Raw genomic sequence first — 18,070 nt, forward strand, 5'->3', positions numbered from 1 at the left:
CAAATTATTTTTTTTCTGTAAATCGTTATCAGGGACCAAAATTAAAGCAAAGTTTCTCGGAAATGGAATCGGGGTCGAACTACTGTGTCAGTTGAAGGATTTTATAAGTTTTTACCTTCCTCACTGAGGCAAGGCTATAAAATCACTCCCAAAATGAACTTCTTAATTAGACCTCGTAAACCTATCTTCGCATAATTTATTTTGACTCAGAATCAAATTCGGGCTGAAGTGCGTAAAACCATATTAAATATTTTTAGAAAGGTTTCAAATAACCTTTCTGACGATCCCAAACAAGGGAATATCTGATAAACCTATTAAAAGTTATGAGCACTTCAGAAAATTTTGATGCCGAACCTCAGATATTTTGATAGAGACTATGTTCGGATCAATCATTCAACCCATCGCTGGACAAACTATCAGAAGACCCTATCAGAAGATATGAGTGTATGAAATGATTTTTTTTAAGGAATCGAAGCTATATTAATTTGAGATTATTTGGGTTGAATTAAGTAACGTAACAAACGAATTTTTGAAGGGAACAAAACTTTAAATAAAATGTGTATTTGTTTTATGTTTTTTTTTATTTATCAAAAAATATAACGAAGCATACTTTTTGAAAGTGATTTTCTTAGAAAAACATTTTCAATGTGAAAAATGCAAAAAATGACGGTACGAAGACTAAAGGTGAAAACCCATTAAAGTGTGATGCCAAGTCAAGCCATCAGTGGATCATCGTTTCTAAACTGAAATCAATCAATAATGAAGCTCACACCATCTTAATTCCATGTGTTCAGCTATGAGGACTTCCAGTGGAAAACGACCCAACTAAAGTTACAGCAAGAAAGGAAAATAAAGTTGCTCCAAAGTGTGATAAACCCCAGCAGCAACCAAAAGCAAGTGTTTCAAGCCTAAAGGGCCAGTGCATCCAGCGGCGCCAAAGTAAATTAATAATAATCCCCGAAACAGTGCCCACCATCATGATGAAGCGGAGAAAATTAATGAATCGAAAATTATGAAATCCAATAATCATAAATTAGAGGAAACGGCCCACCACCAGCCTACGGCGCAAGAAGGGGGGCTCCATTACAGAGTGTGGTGAACAATAGCTCGTGCGATGCGGTCCGCTGGAAGCAACCGGCAGCAGTGCTGCCATCCGTAAGGGGGGTGGAATTCGCCGGAATGTGGCTCGACCGGCCTAACAACGGCCCGAGGCCGCCACGCTGCCGTCGTAATTGTGTGCAAACGAAACATCGGCAAGAAGAAGAAGCACATTCAACGAGGCAAGTGCTGCCAGCCCGAAGTGGTGCCAGAAAAATCGTTGCCAGAGATAATCGCGAAGCAGCCGGTTGATGAGGAAAAGGAGGAAGAAACAGTGGAAGGAGGAAGCAGTTAACGATTTTCAGACGTCAAACAGCTGTGGGAAGAAGAAGAAGAAGAAGCAGACGGAAAAGGTTCAGGAAGTTAATTCAGTCGAACCGCGGTCTGTGTGAGGTGGAGAAAAGCCCTGGAAGGGGTCTTTAACGGTGAAAAGCGAACTTCCTTCGGCGAAGGAAAGTGTTGTGCTTTGTTGTGAGGAGAAAGAAGAAGAAGAAAAGATTGATATCCGTCGAGTCCGGCTGGTTGAAAGATTCCATGTTGTGAAAAGTTTAAATTGATTTTTTTCGGCTACGTTCCGGCCGTCGTTTACAGGATTGCTTCCGGCGGTTGTGTGGTCGACGTTTGAGTAGAAGGAAGCGGCTACAAATTGGGACCGCATTGCTGGGATTCCGTCCGGGTGGGGTTGTTCAAAGCGGTTTAATCTTCCTGGAAGAAAGGAAGGGGAAGGGTAGAGAAATTAGCGTCAATTTTACCTTTAATTTTTAAGCATCCGAAATCTTCAAGTCTCTCTCTCGCTCTCGTCGACGTCGCTCCCAAAAAAGCCAACCCAATCCAGAATGTCACGCCGGTGACACTTGACAAAGGTAACACTCTAATTTAATCAAGCGTTTTTCGTCTCTCTTCCATGGTCCCTGATTCCCCCATAATCTCAATTCCCCCCACTATTACGATAATGACCTCCGATATTCTTACCACAAACTTCTCTCCAAACTTGTTGACGTCCCCCGTCGCCAAAAAGTGTCGCGAGCAATTCCAGCGCAGTGGTGTGCGTGAGAACCCGTTGCGTGCGAGATAAGCCGAAACGAGCGCTCTCAACGAAAGCGCACGCACACACTCGTGCGATTTCCACACTAAAGAATAAAAACAAACACACACACACAAGAAGCGAGCGACCTAGTATAATTAGTCGACGCGAGGGGAATTGAGACATGGGGCTGGAGGCGGCCTCGAGCGCCGCATTCCTGACAGCCGTCCTGGTCCTGGTCCTGGCGGGGACTCCGCCAAGTGCCCTGGCATCACGTGAGTACAGATACTTTCTTTTTTTGGTTTTTGTTTTGGATCGGGAAAAAAACTTCCTCCGGAATGATGACGACAACGACGGCGGGTGCGATAACCGAAGGGAGGGGGGGGGAGGGGAAACAATAAGGACTCGTCGAGTGTCTAATTAGGTACTCTGGGGGCGGTACAAGTCAACGGGGAGAAAGTAACTTCAAGCTCGATGACAGTGACAGTGTTTTGGAGGAGGAGTCCCGGGCAGAAATGGGACTTTGAAGAGGGTCTTCAAAGGTTCTGGGGGAGTGGGGACCAGATATCAAGTGCTTCAGGAACAGGCAAATAATTAGTGTTCCGGCGAGGAGCGATAAGCGGAAACTGATGACAGGAGTGACCTTGAGTTGAACATGTTTCCGCTACAATAGAAAGTAAATCAACTGCGACTCTCTACAAGCCAAACCCGTCTCTAGGCGGGTTTTGAACTAAATGAAACGCTAAAGCCTTATTTATAAACCAATTCTTGATTGTTTAAATGCACAGAAAAGATTATTTGACTTGTTTTATTTCACTTAGTCAATATTTTGAAAAAATGTATTTTTCAAGCGATCAACTTAGGCCGTGATTTTACTGGGTTATTCTCCCCGAACTCGCATGAAATCGGAAAAGTTGCCCCGAATCCTCTTCAATTCGCGTGAAACTAGGTCGTAAGGGGTAATAGTGATGCGGTACGCAGGGGTTGCCACATTTGAATCTATATTTTTGATGGTCAAAAATCTGTTTATCTGTATCATGTGGACAAAAATCTGTATTTACAATTTGTATTGACATTTTTGACCAAATTTAATACAAAACATATTCTAGATAGTTTTAACGCGTCTTAAAAAAAGAGTAACATTCATGTCTAGGCTTTTTCAGCAAATTCGTCAAAAATATTTTAAAAATAAAGACATATTTACATTAAATAGTTTTTTTTGACAATCTGTATATGTTATTTTTTCCTTTAAAATTGTATATCTGTGAATACAGAGTCTGTATGGCCTACTTACACTTAAAAAATCTGTAAAATACAGGTAAATCCCTATTTGTGGCAACCCTTGACCCCAACAGGCCCCTTCCATTTTTGAACATTCGAAAAAAGATGTGCATTCTTGTTATCAAAAGTGCGGGAAAAATCCAAGTTACAGTGCATGGTTCAATACTAAAATTGTAGAAGAAAAACAAAAACACAACTGAATAACAAAATTCATAACAAAATTTAATCAAAAGAGGGTTAACAACGGCGAAAAAATCAAAAATAAAACAAAATACACAAATTAAAAAAATAAATAATCAGCGGCTGATTTTATTTTAACAAAACAGGCTTGTGTGCAATTCTCTACAAAATTGACAAATTTCGTGCATTTTTTTTGTATTTTTTATTCGGCTCAAACTCTGTGGAGGGGTCTCCCGTATGACTTTTTTGGCTTCTTTCATTTTGTGTCATTGATTCACCCTAAATAAAAAAAAATCTCTGATCTTGTGAAGGATTTTTCCGATAGCTTGATATCTTCGGTAAAGTTGAAGGTGATTGATGAGGACCATTCAGAAAAAAATTGAGCGCAGAAAAAAATTGATGATTTTTCTATTTTTTTATTTGTTAAGGGGACAGAAAACCGCAACTTTAGAGGCATAGAAAAAGAAGGACAAACATGGTTTGCCGAATATTTGACTGTTTTGAAATCTAAGTCTTTAATTAACAAATTTCAACGCAAGAAATTTGTTTGAAGATATTGATGATATACCAAGGTTTATGCATTTTCGGGATTCAGTTCAATTCTCGATTCTTGGAAAGTTGAAATTCATAAGAACTGTCACACTTCAAGAGGGCGATTATTTTGAAACATAATTTGTTAAACCAGTTCATATTTAGTTCTGAAATTGGAAGAAAAAATCATTTGGAATTTCACTAGCAAAAATAAACAGTTTTTTTTCTGGTAAAATTATACATTTTCAGAGGTAAAATTTCACATTTTTTCTAACATAATAGATGTACCCCTTCCCAGATGTAATTTTACCATGATTTTTTTTCTGTGTAGTTTAGCAAAATCTATCTTGATTAGTGAAACAAAAAAAATCGAATTTAGTTGATCAAAAAAATATATATTTTTTTGCGTTTTAAATCAAATTTTGATGAAATACAACAAAAATATTCAATAACAATTTCAAAAGGAATAAGTCTGTTATTTTCTTGTTTTTAACATCAAATTCGAGCTCTGCGATCTAGTTTCAGTCAAATTTGAATGGTTGGATTGCCTATTAAATTAAAAAATCCTTTTTCAATATTTCATGACCGCCATTTTGGCCATCATCTTGAATTTTAAAATTCTGAATCACTTTAGAGTAGTTAAGGTGTCATACTTAAGCTCAGCAATAAAAAAAGACAGTGAAAATATTTTTTTCGTGATTCGATTATCCGAAGTGAAATTTTGCCAAGGTCTTCGGATAATCGAGTTTGGACTGTAATTATTCAATAAAAACTACTTAAGCTGTTGTTAGAGTTTTGCAATGGAAAATATGTTTGTTGAATTTGGCATCAGCCGAAACCAGCCGAACTAAAAAGAGGAGATAAATATTATTTGTTAAACGTTCACATCGGGATCCAAAACATATTTCGAAAGCAAACAAAACCGGATTTTGTTCACCAGAATACGTAGTTTTTCATTGCAAATAAAACAGTAACATTTGCTATACGATAAGCAACCATAGCTTTTGCGTGTTGAAATTACGCTATGTAAACTCACTGTAAACACACTTTTTTGCTGGAATGAATTCCATTTTCCAATTGTTTAGCTGGAATAAACTTTTATTTTAACTATTACTTGTGCTTTAATCCAGTCCTCAGAACAATTGCAAATTTCCCTCAAATATTTGTTTTATAAACACTCCTTTGGGATAAAATTCCCACCGAAAAAAAATACCCACATCCGTTTTCTCCTTTGGCACCGCTCACGATGCTCCCCCTGATGAGGGGCCATTCTGGCGAAAAAGTTAATTCCAAAGGTAAACACATTTCTATACTGCACATCAGCGATAAAAAACACACACACACAGGAGCAAAAGGTGTGCGCTTATCGCTCTCCAGGAAAAAGTCGTTCCGAAATTGTTTGCGAGAAAAAAAATGATTGATCGATTACCTGCCTGTGTTCGTACCAGGTGAGAAACCGACGCCACCACCACCAACTCGGGCAACTCCGGGACTGTGAAATTGAGCTGTTCAAACAGAATTGTGTTTTTTTCTGTTGTTGACCTTCCTCAACTCACTCAACGTTCATCATTTTATTAATGTTATTATAAGAGCAGACAACGTGAAATGGGGCGTAACATTACGGTGGGGTTTGATATTAGGACAAACGTGAGTTCTTCCTAATTTTGCAATGTTTAAGCGTCATTTATGAATAAAAAAATTCATGTTTTACAGTTGGAAAGAAAATAAATTCAACTAAATTTAAAAAAGACATTCGGAAATTAATAAACTTGCTTTTAATGAAAAGCCTTTTCCAGTTGTTATTTCCTCCAAATAAAATTAAACATTTAACTGAAACACAGGTGCATTTATCGCTCGTGTGAGTGTATGTGTACACACACCATATGTATGTGTGACTCTTTTCGAAGGGGACACCCCCTTTGGCACTCGACGCAAACTGTGCGCGGTCGGTCCCAGAAAGGCATCGCGGCCCAGAGTGGGGAAAAACAATCAAAAGTTATTATTGCAAGCTAATTAAATCTGTTTAATCATTATTTTCAATTACCCCCCGCGTCAGATCAGTGCGCAAGCCAGCAGGTGAGTTCGACCAGGCAGGTGCATTTTGAACTGCTGTACTTTTGGACGCATTCGAATATGATGAGTTTTTAAAGTGTTTGTTTTTAATTAATTATATCGCTGTTCGCCCATGCTGGGGGAAAAATTGCTCCCCACCTGAAAAATGCGGCTGCGATCTGGGATCTTAATTGGGTGCAGGTGCTGGCGGGAGGTCAATCCCACTTATTGGGTGACTCTTGAAGCGAATTAGCGATTGTGGTTGATTGATTGAAAATTCACGCGTTTGTGTGTGTGTGTGTGTTTGTGCGATAAGTGCTAATTTCACGCTCCCCACTTAGCAGTCAGATTGAGTGGAATTTTGCTTTCACCTGCCATTGAATGGCTGCTCAAACAGGATAACTAAAACTGCACGTAGGTAGTTTTAACTGATTTTCCATAAGAATTTATCGTAAAAAAAGTTTTATCAATTGGTTAAAATAGGCATTATTTTGTATTATTTAATCAAATGCAATTTATATCATTGATCGTAGGTCGTCCGTCTTGTACTATTTCGTGCTAAATTCAAAATCAAAATAAAATAGCATAAAAATTTTAATTACAGGCCATGGTTTTAACATTTGGATGCCAAATTGTTTTAAAATGCATGCACCAATCAAGTTGTTTTGCAATCATCGGTTTTCAAAACATCAATAAAGAAAACAAAAATTCTCGAAAAAAAAACTTGCGGTACTGTGCATTGCAATGTCACAAAAATTCCAAATAGGGTATTTGTCCCTATTTTGGGCCTACTAAGCAGAGCGCACTTTTAATTTGATGTATTCTCAAAGGCTGCTATTAGCAACCTAGTTTGTTTTACATGAATAAGTTGGTTTTTTAATGCTCAAGCTCGTACATTATCAACATTTTGATAAAAATAACTTATATCGCTATAAAAGCACGAAAAACTAAAACACATGTTGCCCCTATTTTGGGGATATTGCTCCTAGCATACGACCTTCTTTGTGCATATTTTCGGCCTACCTTCTGATTGGTTGAAATCTCGAAGCACGTGGTGAACATTTTTGCCGTACGGTTCAGCCCCAGCTCGCCTTGACGCTGAGTGCCAAGAAGCGGTAAGCAAAAGTGGTGAAAATTTTGGACCTAATGGGTAAGTTGCAATTTACTAAGGAAAATGTGAAAAGTGATATATTTATTGCATTGTTTCTTATTTAAGAGGAGAAAGTGAATTATTCTTGCCCACCAAAATGAAGATAATGACAGCACGAATCATTCTCAAGTGGCAGATCCCTGCCAGATTTGGTGAAATGCTCAATTTCGTTGAATTTAGTTTGGTAGACCCAAAATAACTACTAGGGCCAAAATAGGGACAAATACCCTATTTTCAAACCAGCCCAAACATGCTGTTTTCTGCTGATTAAACTGCTATTTCCTTGTCTATTTCACATAACATTTTAATTATTTTAAAATTATCTGAGTAGGCAGTGTTCGTCATTTGAGAACGATTTAACGGTACACATCAACCATAACTTTTGCACCCAGATTTCTGTTACAGACATTTTAGTATCTTAAAAAATACGGGAACTATGGATATAATTTTTTATTCATCCCCTAAATTACTGTCTTCATAGTTATTTACAACAAAGTTTGAATATTTTTGCAATCAGATTCTTGCAGGATTGGGCCCGTAAGTTTGACAATTTTGGAATAACAAGACAACAACTTCCTTGGTTGCTGTGCACCCTTAAATCCAATTTTTTAAAGAAAGTTACGTTTGATTTTTCGAAATTGATCTTCCGGAGATCTTCTTTTATTTTTCGAAATTAAATAATCTTCCAGGAATCTTCTTGAACTGGAACCACAAATACGTCAAATTTAAGGATCTCCAGTTCAATGGAGTCTTGATTAAGGAACATATCCGAAATGCCCGAATAGGACAGACACTTTCCGCGAAAGCCGAATAATATACTCAGTGAACTGGTTACAAAATACAAAATGATTTTTTATTTTGTTCAGTTAAAAAACTCTAAATTTTCAAAAATATCACGCGAGCTGTAAAATTTACGTATTCCTTGTTCCAGCTATGGTTTCCTTGCTCATTGGCCTCTTTTTTTAAACCAAGACTGATTCTTTTTAGGGGACTTGTTCTGCAAACTGCCCTTTACAGGCAGAAGATTGACTCAATCATTTTTGAATCCTATTTTGTAATAAATAGCTTTCTAATAACCCGAGCAGACGGAAATAACTTGGGAATAACATTTTTTGATGTTTAAAAATACTAGGCCTGTAACATTACACATTGTTACACTTTTAGAGCTCTAAAAAACAAACACTATTTTTTTACAAGTCAATTTGGACTTAAGGGTAAAAATACAGCCATTTTAAAGGAAAAAAGATGTAAATTCAAAACTTTAATAACGGCGCATTCGAAACGGGGAGATCTGGCAGTGCAAACGCTAAAAAAAATCTCGCATGTGTTTTTCTTTAAACTCGAGATATTTTCATTTGAAAATGTCTAATCTTCAAGGTAAAGTGTATGGAACCACCCTATCGAAATTCAAGAAAATTTCCAACTACATGTTTTTTTCATGTAATTTTGCTCGCTGAATCTGAATCTGCTCTCAGGATCGAGCCAAAGTGATGCTTTCTCTAAATTTGGTAGAAGAAGGCGTAGATTGCGAGATAAAACATTGGTGTCTTCGACAAAGTTACTTGGATTGGCAAGCCCAACAACTGTCTAGAAGACAAAAAATATACCGAAAATAATCCTGAATAGTTTGATTTTGAAAATCACCCTAGCGAGCGTTCGTTTATTACGTAATGCAGTGATGAAAAATTATGTTACGTAACACAAAATTTTCATATAAACACTCATAAAATTATCAAAAAAAAACCTTGCGTTACGCGTTACATCTGTTACATCTGTTCATAACAAGGGAAGGGGGCGTGTTACGTCATGTAAGAACACTCCCCTAATCATGAACCACCCTAATTTTTGACCAGACCAAAAGTTGCCCCTTTCCATTTGCAACAACTCTTCTGAAGAGACTAAAATTCATCACCAAATTTGTACTTTTAAAATGTGTTACATAAAGTTGCCTTTTTCACATAAAACCAACCCCGTTTACTTGAAACTCGACGTCAAAATGCAGAAATATTCAGGAAATAATTTGCCCAGAGAGTCTCACATGAATATGTTTGTATTGTCTTACCATTTATTATGAGTGATTAAAAATCATCTAAAAAATACTAGTCGATAATCTCTATAACACAACAGAACTTCATAAAAAAAAATCTTCTTCAAACAGACCTCTTGAAAGAGACAATCATATCAAACTCACTTACTCCCAACATTTGCTATCGCACACTTCCTTAGAACAGATAGAAAAAACAAATCATCCAATTCAAAACCCCTTCTGGGCAGCAAAATTGTTTTATTCCGAAGAAGAATGCGGCCCGGACACTCCTCCCTCAGATCATCCGTCATGTTTTTCCCAGCACCACATTCGTTCAAACGCCACCACCCCCACCATTCAAGAGAGGCAAAGGCAATCAAAAAGTTATGAATCATTATTTATTACTCCACAAGTTTCGAAGAACGGAAGAAGATTTGAACCGTAGTACCAGTTTGCCTCTCTGTAGAACCATTCCCAGAATTCTCCACCTGAACGTCAATTTTTGCGCTCCTCCCCCCCAGGTCATGAAGAGTCTTTGGAACTCGACGTGGAGAGTGGTTGTTGGCTGATGGCAGACCAAACCAAAACCATACCAGCCAGTCACAATTCAATTCCGTTTGCTGTTCCTTAAACGGTAACTACCTGCCCACCTCAAGTACTTCCCTCGTTTTGAGTACATACTCTGGGGAGTGTTGGGTGGGGAAAAAGGTGCAAAAAGGTCCCACAAGAATGCCGTTACGGTACCTACACGGAAAACTGGCGTCGGTTGGTGTGCCATTAAGGAGGTTATTGTAATGACGTATGGTACGCTTTTTTTCTCGTTTTGCTTTCGTTGCCCTTAATCAGATTTGATCATAAGGTAAAAATTAAGAGCTACTGTCGAAATTGCAAGTCCCTCCCCTTAACACAAACGACAGAGTAACCTGCATCAGAGGCGGTAATTTTTCTTCTCTTACTTCACAACTCCTTTCAAGCATGCCAGATTTTCCTGGGATCTCTTCCGTGGCCCGCAGCAAAGTTTCCTGTCACTGTCGTGCTATTCTGCTGCACGAGTTTTTTTTTTATAAGGATATATTTATACTTCAATAAATTTTGTGCAAAAATGCTACTAAATCTTATACTCCTGTACGGTCATCGTTCCTAATTTGTGTTTTTTTTTTTCAGAAATGTTCTTTGCCAAATCTTTTACTATACATTGCAAAATTATGTAAATTTGTTACATGTGAAACTTTGTGTTTTTTTTTTTTTCTTCCACGGTAGATTATTTTCTCGATTTGATTAACAAGATTTATAATTTAACACATGACGTATTTTTCCGAGTACTTTAAGATAAAAACAACTTTTCTTTTTTTTATTTTACTGTGAAAGAGGGACAATTTCCCGAAATTTAGGCTGGCGAATTGAAATATTTTGTCAGAGGTTCCGATTCGGTAGGGTATTCCTTTTGAAATTCGATTAAAACATGAACATATTCAACAAATTTCTTATGAATATCCGTTGAGAAACCAGGGCAGCCACTCGAGTCCCATTTTTTAATTTCCAGCTCCTCCATTAGCATTAGCATTTAGCATTAGCATTTAGCATTAGCATTTGGAGGACGCCCCACCACCGGAAGGCTCCACAACGCTTATCCCACTGTTTGGTCTGGTTGTGTTAGACCCTCATCCGGAACAATAATCCAACACGGGAGATACCATGTTTTCATCTTTTGATGAGTGTGTAATACAGCCCAGGGCATAAGGGGGTCCACGCCGGGTCCAAGCTATCCTCGGGGAAATGAAGGAATGTTAGTAAACACCTATCTAAAGTGCGCAGGGACCCCTACGTCACCTTAGTGGTATAGATGTTTGTAGGGAGGTTTTGGACTCAATGTTAGTAGGAGAGGTAGAACCCTAGGATATACCCCGAAAGGTATTACGGGCGAATCAAGTTGAGTTAGTTTGTTTTTATTATTAAACATATACTTGTGACTGTATAGTGTAAAAGATGCGTGATTTATGTTTTTTTATATTTAAAGCCACGGCAGATACAACGCGACGAAGCCGTGCATGATTAAATTGAGTGTAGTACTACTAAACTAACCTTTCTCTCATGTAAAGGCAATGCTGATTAAACACAGTTTTAACATGTCTGCTGTTAAACTCAAGCTACCGACTGTAAGAGTAAAGAGAAGTTTATATTTTCCTTTAAATTATTGAGTGTTTAAACGAAATTCGAGGTTATAAATGATTTAACGCATAATTGGATTCTTTATTTTAAACTCTTACAGCGATGCGGAGAGAACATTAATTATTTATTTGTTTTATTAAAATATAGGAGTTAGAAATTAAATTAAAACGACCGATTTGAAAAGCATAATTAGTTAATATTTGAACTTTTTTTGTGTAATGGGATTAATCAGCATATTTAATATTTTCAAATGAATACAATAACAATGGAAAGTCGTCACAAAGTTTTAAGCGTCGGCATCTGTGAGAATCGGCTAGTGTAAAATGTAACAGTTGAGAAAATTTCTGTCTAGGTATTAAAATATTGTTGATTCGATTCAGTCTTAGACAGCCGGCTGTGGAAAGACTGAATCACAATTGAAACTTGTGTGAAAATAATTTTGGTTGGTCTCATTTTAATTTCAAAATTCGCGTTAAGTCAGGCTAATTTTTGTCATTTGATACCAAACTAAACTAATAAAATAAATAAACAAAATATGTTACGTCAAGAATATCCAATCAACAATAAAATAAACCGAAAAAGTTCATGTTTCCGTTCCTTTTGTGAGTCGCATAGGAGCATATGGAGCGTTCTTTTATTACGTAACGCAAAAAAAAATCGTTGTATGGAGCGTAACAGGAACTCAGACCCCCTCTCCTCTAACTGCGTTACGTAATATAAGAACACTCCCATAATCTTCTCTCTTTCTACTGTGTGCTCAACATGGAGCGAACTCACCGCGCACTCCAACAGCAAGCAGCACCAACACACCGACAGCCTACACGCGCTGTTTGTGCTGATGATGATGATGATGATGACGACGAAGCACACAGCAGCATCAATGACACCTCTCTCTCCCTCCAAACCTTCACACGAAAACTCCGGCCGCGTGGTCACACAGGCACGCACACGTACACAGGTCATCCGCGACCAAAGCCCTGCTCTGAGGGACAACACACAGAAGAGCAAAGACGGCGCTCACTCTCTCGCTCTCCTGCTCTCCGCGCGCAGACACTCAGCCAACCGGCTTTGCTTGTGCCGACAATCATCATCCAACCGCGTTCACACACACTGAAAACTGCGGCACTTTTTCCTGCCAACACCAACACTATTGCACCAACGACGCCGATCAAATTGCACCAACGGAACCGAAAAATCCGGATTTTTACGGCGGAGGCCACCCTGAACCGATAGATCTCCCGGCTCCCCGTGAGAAACAGAACCGACAAAACTAAAACACTTATCAAAACACCGAAAAATCCCTTCAAAATTTACAAAACAAAACGGACGCGGGGGACACCGAACCGAACGCGGCGAAGGCTCACACGCTTCTCAAATTTCCAGCTCCTCCAGAACCATAAACAATAGGCATTTCTCACCGAAAGAATGATTTTAAAGCATAATTTGTAACTGTACATAAAGATATATCAAACACCGAAAAAAAAAAAACTGTTGACAATTTAAGAAAAAATATAAAAATCAACAATGAATTTTAAACTAAAAGGGGTAGGCGTGGCTGAATGGTTACGCTGTTCGCTTTGTAAGCGGAAGGTTCTGGGTTCGATTCCCATCTGCTCCTATCGAGAAATTATGGAAAGAAGGAATTCTGAACACTTGAATATGAACGAAAAATTCATTAGCTCGCTGCGGGGTTCGATCCCCCGTCCTTTGGGTCAGCAGACAAAAATGTTAACCACCAGACCATCGAGGCTTAGTTGACTAAAAGGATTAAGAATGCTATAAGAATCCAAGAAACTTGATTGGAATCTGTGTACCTAAGAACAGGAAATGCAATTTTGAATGCAAGTTGAATTCAAGAACACTTATTGGTTGCATAATTGTTAGGCGAATATTGAACTTTCAACGCGACCAGAATTCATCACAAAAAGCTTGGTGAACCGAATTGAAAAGCTTCCAAAATGAATCCATAACATAACATAGAACATACGAACATACGAAGAATTAAGGACTATAAATAGATTTGACCGGCCGCATCACTTAATTTTTGGCTAAAAACGTACCTCAACTTTAGACAGCTGCCAAAATAACAGGATTTGTTCTAGGAACGAGATTTTATCAGCGAAGTCATCTTAAGATGTCCCCTACACAACCCTTTTAACAGAATTCAGTTTCATTGAGAAGAATCTGAAAATGGTAAAATCCGTAAAAAATCACTTTGACCCAATCTCAACCCCCAGACCCAATGTAACCCCCACTGACGGTACGTAAAAAGTTTTTCCATTTTTATTTTCATTCCGAATAAAAAACGTTCAGATTTTATTTGTTATTTAATAGTTTTTTTTTCAATAGATGAGAATTAAGCCTTATCTAACCTTATAAAATATTTATTACGGGAATATTAATATTAGAAAATATTTGAAATGACTGCATGAATTAAGCTTAACATTTGAAAATATTTACCACAAATTAAAACTTTCTATATTTAAGAAATATGACAAAATTAATCAAATTATAACTTTATGCTGGGCATAAGTAAGCTCTATTTCAGATTGGTTTTTATTAACTTTGTTGTTGTTTAAAGTTAGATGTAACCTATTGTTTGATAAACTCTGTCAAAAAAAATAAAAACTTGTGAAAAAAATAGTGAAAAATACATAAATTTGTGCAAAATGCACTCCATCATAATCATCCAATATTTGTTAGGATTTGTAATGTTTTCAATAGATTTTGAAAATTTTGAAAGACTATAATTGTTAAAGGAAGCTTTAATTTAAAGTTAAGTGCGAAATCTGAATTGAATGAAATCAACTTTATTTTTTTTAATTAAAAATATACTTTTCACACGAAAAACCTTGATTTCCCGACTTTTATAAAAAAGGATCACAAATTCCCGACTTTAAAAAAAAATTGTAAATTTTTGAACATTTGTCAACTTTCCTAATGTTTGCTCTTAAAAATACACTCGACAGAATAAATTCCAAGAGCTGTTTGAAAACTTAATGAATTGAGCTTGAATTCATTCATAACGATTTTGAAAATAGTCTTTTGATAGCTAGTTTCCAAATAAATCCGATAAAGTTCAAAAATATATAAATTTTGTTTTAAGTCAAAAAAATTACGTAGTTAAGTGGAAGAAATTGATGCTTTACAACTTTGTTTTGCAAAACTTTTGGAATTGATTTTTAAAATTTTAGCGCTAATCTCTTAAAAATCCAGATTTTGCTAAAATGCAGTTAAGTTCCGAATGTTAGTTATAAAAAAGTTAAATTTCTGAATATGGTTTAAAATCTAATAAAGTAGAGTGTAAAATCACGTGAACCCTTCGAAACTCTTTTACGTCAAGGAAGCACGATGGCAAGCAATTTGTGCCACAACCATCACCATATGATTGTGACGGATACATGGAGCCCGATGCTAAAAGTTCCCACTGGCTCGGATCAGTGGTTCCCACCTTTGAAAAGGTGAGCATCTGGCTTGAGCTCTTGGTCTTATGCAAATGGTCGCACCGCATGCTCAGGGCGTATCCTAGACGCTTTAACCTTACCAAAACCTTTCAACTTCTAGCGAAGCTAAATTGGGGATACGGTGGAGAATTTCCCTTATCCTCTAAAAAAGGCATCAACACTTCCCGTTTCCCTTACTCTAGGTGCGCTGTGGAGTAAGAGATCTTAGATTTATCAGAATAGTCAACCAAGAAACGGCATTAATGAAAAGCTGAAACTTGGACTGTTTTGCGTAGCCAATTAACCATTTCGAAGATCACCATACTTCTGGATGCCCTCTACGTTACGTGTAAGCCTTTCAAAGGCGCTGCACTGCACGCTCCAGCTCTGCAGAACCTACACAAAACCCCTAAACAATGCAGCTCCCGAACCACTGCACTTTGTCTTGCTTCGCGGTAGTCCCCCACCTTCCGCGCCGTCCCGGGGTTGGCAGCATTCCACAAATAGCACAGGACATAAATCGTCCCGCATATGAGTTATGCCGGCGAAGTGAATTAGAAATGTGCGCTGCGCTCTCTGCCATACAATACAACACAGCCGTCGCCGCCACCGTCCGCGACTTCCTCTCGACGACGGTGATGATGATGGCTTGCCGGGTTTTTCCCAGCATTTTCCCGGGCTGGGAGGGGGAAAAAAGCTCAGCATTCAGCAGCAAAAACGGGGGACTTTAAGGAGGAAGGAAATTTTTAAACAACAACCAAATCATGAATATGCGAGTGCTTGGGTGGCGTTTTTTTGTTTGTAAGAAGAAGAAGAAAGGTCTACACGTGTGTTCTACACGACCTGGAGGAACTTTTTGCTCCCGACACACACAAACACACGTGTGGCTGTTTGGGCGCAAAAATATGAGAGCGGAACAGCCCACCAAATGCAGAAATTGCGGAAATTTGCCGTCAATTAAGGGCTTTATGATTATGAGTTTGCTGTTGTTTTCATGCTTTTTGATTTATAGTGTAGCCCGGTGGCAAGCAAGGGCTCTTCAGTCCAGGGCCTGAAGCTGGCGCGGGTAGCTACATATTAACGAGAATTTGTAGTGAGCTGTTCGGGAGCTTAATTTGACCGCCGCCGGAGTTGTGGCCTCCCGGCCTCTCGGAAAGGACCTCAAGTGGGGTTTAACGGGTGGACCGTAGCTTGGAGTTGCTTGGGCTTGAAGTACTGATTGTCAACTGAGAGAAAGTAGTTCTCAAAGTCGAGAGCATTTTACTCTCAGATTTATTCTGCAAAAAAAATACATGAGGAACGGAAATCGATCCCGGGATCACTGATTTATCAGTTCCATGCCTCTACAGGATCGACCATCACAAATATCACAAACAAAATTGAGAGCATTTTACCTTCTTCAGTGGTTATAAGAATAGTCCGAACCAACCCAACTCCACGGTGACGATACAAAGACACTCCGGAGCAGGGTTCCCAGGCCAGAACTGAGTTATGCCGCGGTCGCTACACTCATGTCTGTGTGTGTGAGTGTATGTGTCGACTGTACATATTCTAAACGGCATAATCTGGGGGCCCAAGAAAGGACAACTTGAGTGATATCAAGTGGGACTTGATTTGTCGGATTTATGGATTCCGTGGAGTGCACTTATCTTAAGCTCTCGACTTCACGGGTTCTTGACGGGCGCAACGCGGTCGCCATCAATAATACTAATTTATACCTTGCACAAGTGGATTCCGGCCGTGTGTATGTGTGATTTGTGCTTTACGGCGGCGCCTGGATGTGTGGAGTGCATGCTTTTGGGGAAGTGTACTCAAATGAGGGTAATTTGGGAGTGCAGAACACACGGAAGGTGCAACCTCGTAACTGCAGTTACGGTTTTAAGTAGGTTTTGGAGGTCGATGTGGTTCCCAATTAATATTTTTGCTGCACGAGGAAAAGTTAGGGGTAACTTGATCCCCCTTTCAACATTTTGAAGAAATCTTAAGCAAAATGTTTCTTATTCATCCAAACTTTAAATTTTCTGTAAGTTACAGCAATTGCACATAAAACCTGTACGTTTGTGTTCAAAATATAACAGGTTTAGTATGTAAAATATTTAAAAACTTAAAATATTATTTTTTAGACAAAAATTAAGCATGTTTACAAAAGCTGGAAATTTTTGTTTACAAAACTTTTGAAAAAAGGTTCAAACTACAGTAAGTTATGTACAACTATACTAAAGGAAACTATGTATGAAAACCCAGCCCAATCAATTAATCTTGAGGCTGATTCCAGTGACTGTAAAAATGCAGGGATCCAGTCTCCCTAAACGCATTTTTTGAAACAATTGATTGTAAAAATAGTATGACGATAAATTTAACATCAAATGCGTAAGGGTTTTGGAGTTGATAAGTTTATTAAACAATTCATGCATAAAAAATATTTTTTTAAATAATTTTTTAGTGTTTTCTATACATATCAAAACAAAGAAAAAAAGATCTCTTGGAAGTTTTTTGCAGCTCGTTATAAAAAAATGTGTGTGACTCAATTTAAACATTTTTTAATTTTTTTCTTTGTTTTCTACAATGAGTTTTAGTTATTTTCGCACAACTTTCTAGAACAAAGCTAATTGTTTTACCCACATGCTGCCGAGATACAGGCTTGGGATCAAGTGTCCCCGGGGATCAAGTCTCCCCACTCTCCCCTATTACCAATTCTTAAGTTTTTCTTATCTGCATGATGAATAAATCCACAGAAAGAAAAAAAACGTTTGCAGAACCATTATTCAAATTGTCTCATAGATAACACCTAACCAAAAATAGAAGCTTTTCCCACGGATTAAGAAAACCTCAAGCATAATAGCAATTTATTGCTGAAGCAATATCAAATTTGACCAAACAAAATAACAGTCCAAAGCTGTTTCGCCTCCACAAAACACTTTCCCAAACAACATTTACTCATTCTAAACCTCACCACCGGCCAACAATATCGTGACAGTGTGCAACCGAAATTCCATTATTGGATTATCATATCGTTAAAAGTTTGGCACATTTTCCCATTGCTCTGGAGGGGCGACTAGAGGCAGGCCCATCTAAATTAGGTCTGAATATTCTATCAAACTTGTGTAAATAATAAT

General features: G+C 38.0%; 1 protein-coding gene across 7 annotated transcripts in view; it reads left to right on the forward strand.

The window, feature by feature from the left end:
- LOC120416326 (tyrosine-protein phosphatase Lar) overlaps positions 1 to 18,070 on the forward strand; it is a 441,119-nt gene that overhangs the window by 209,389 nt on the left and 213,660 nt on the right. For 6 of the 7 annotated variants that reach the window (XM_052708558.1, XM_052708557.1, XM_052708559.1 and 3 more), the window contains exon 4: positions 2,117 to 2,397. In XM_052708558.1, coding sequence (XP_052564518.1) covers positions 2,307 to 2,397 — 91 coding nt within the window. In that variant the 5' untranslated portion in view covers positions 2,117 to 2,306. Of the gene's footprint in view, positions 1 to 794; positions 1,962 to 2,116; positions 2,398 to 18,070 lie in introns of all 7 variants that reach the window. The other variant, XM_039578051.2, reaches the window with a different exon arrangement.

Source organism: Culex pipiens, chromosome 2, assembly GCF_016801865.2.
Source record: "Culex pipiens pallens isolate TS chromosome 2, TS_CPP_V2, whole genome shotgun sequence".
In the NCBI taxonomy this organism is placed as follows: Eukaryota; Metazoa; Arthropoda; class Insecta; order Diptera; family Culicidae; genus Culex; species Culex pipiens.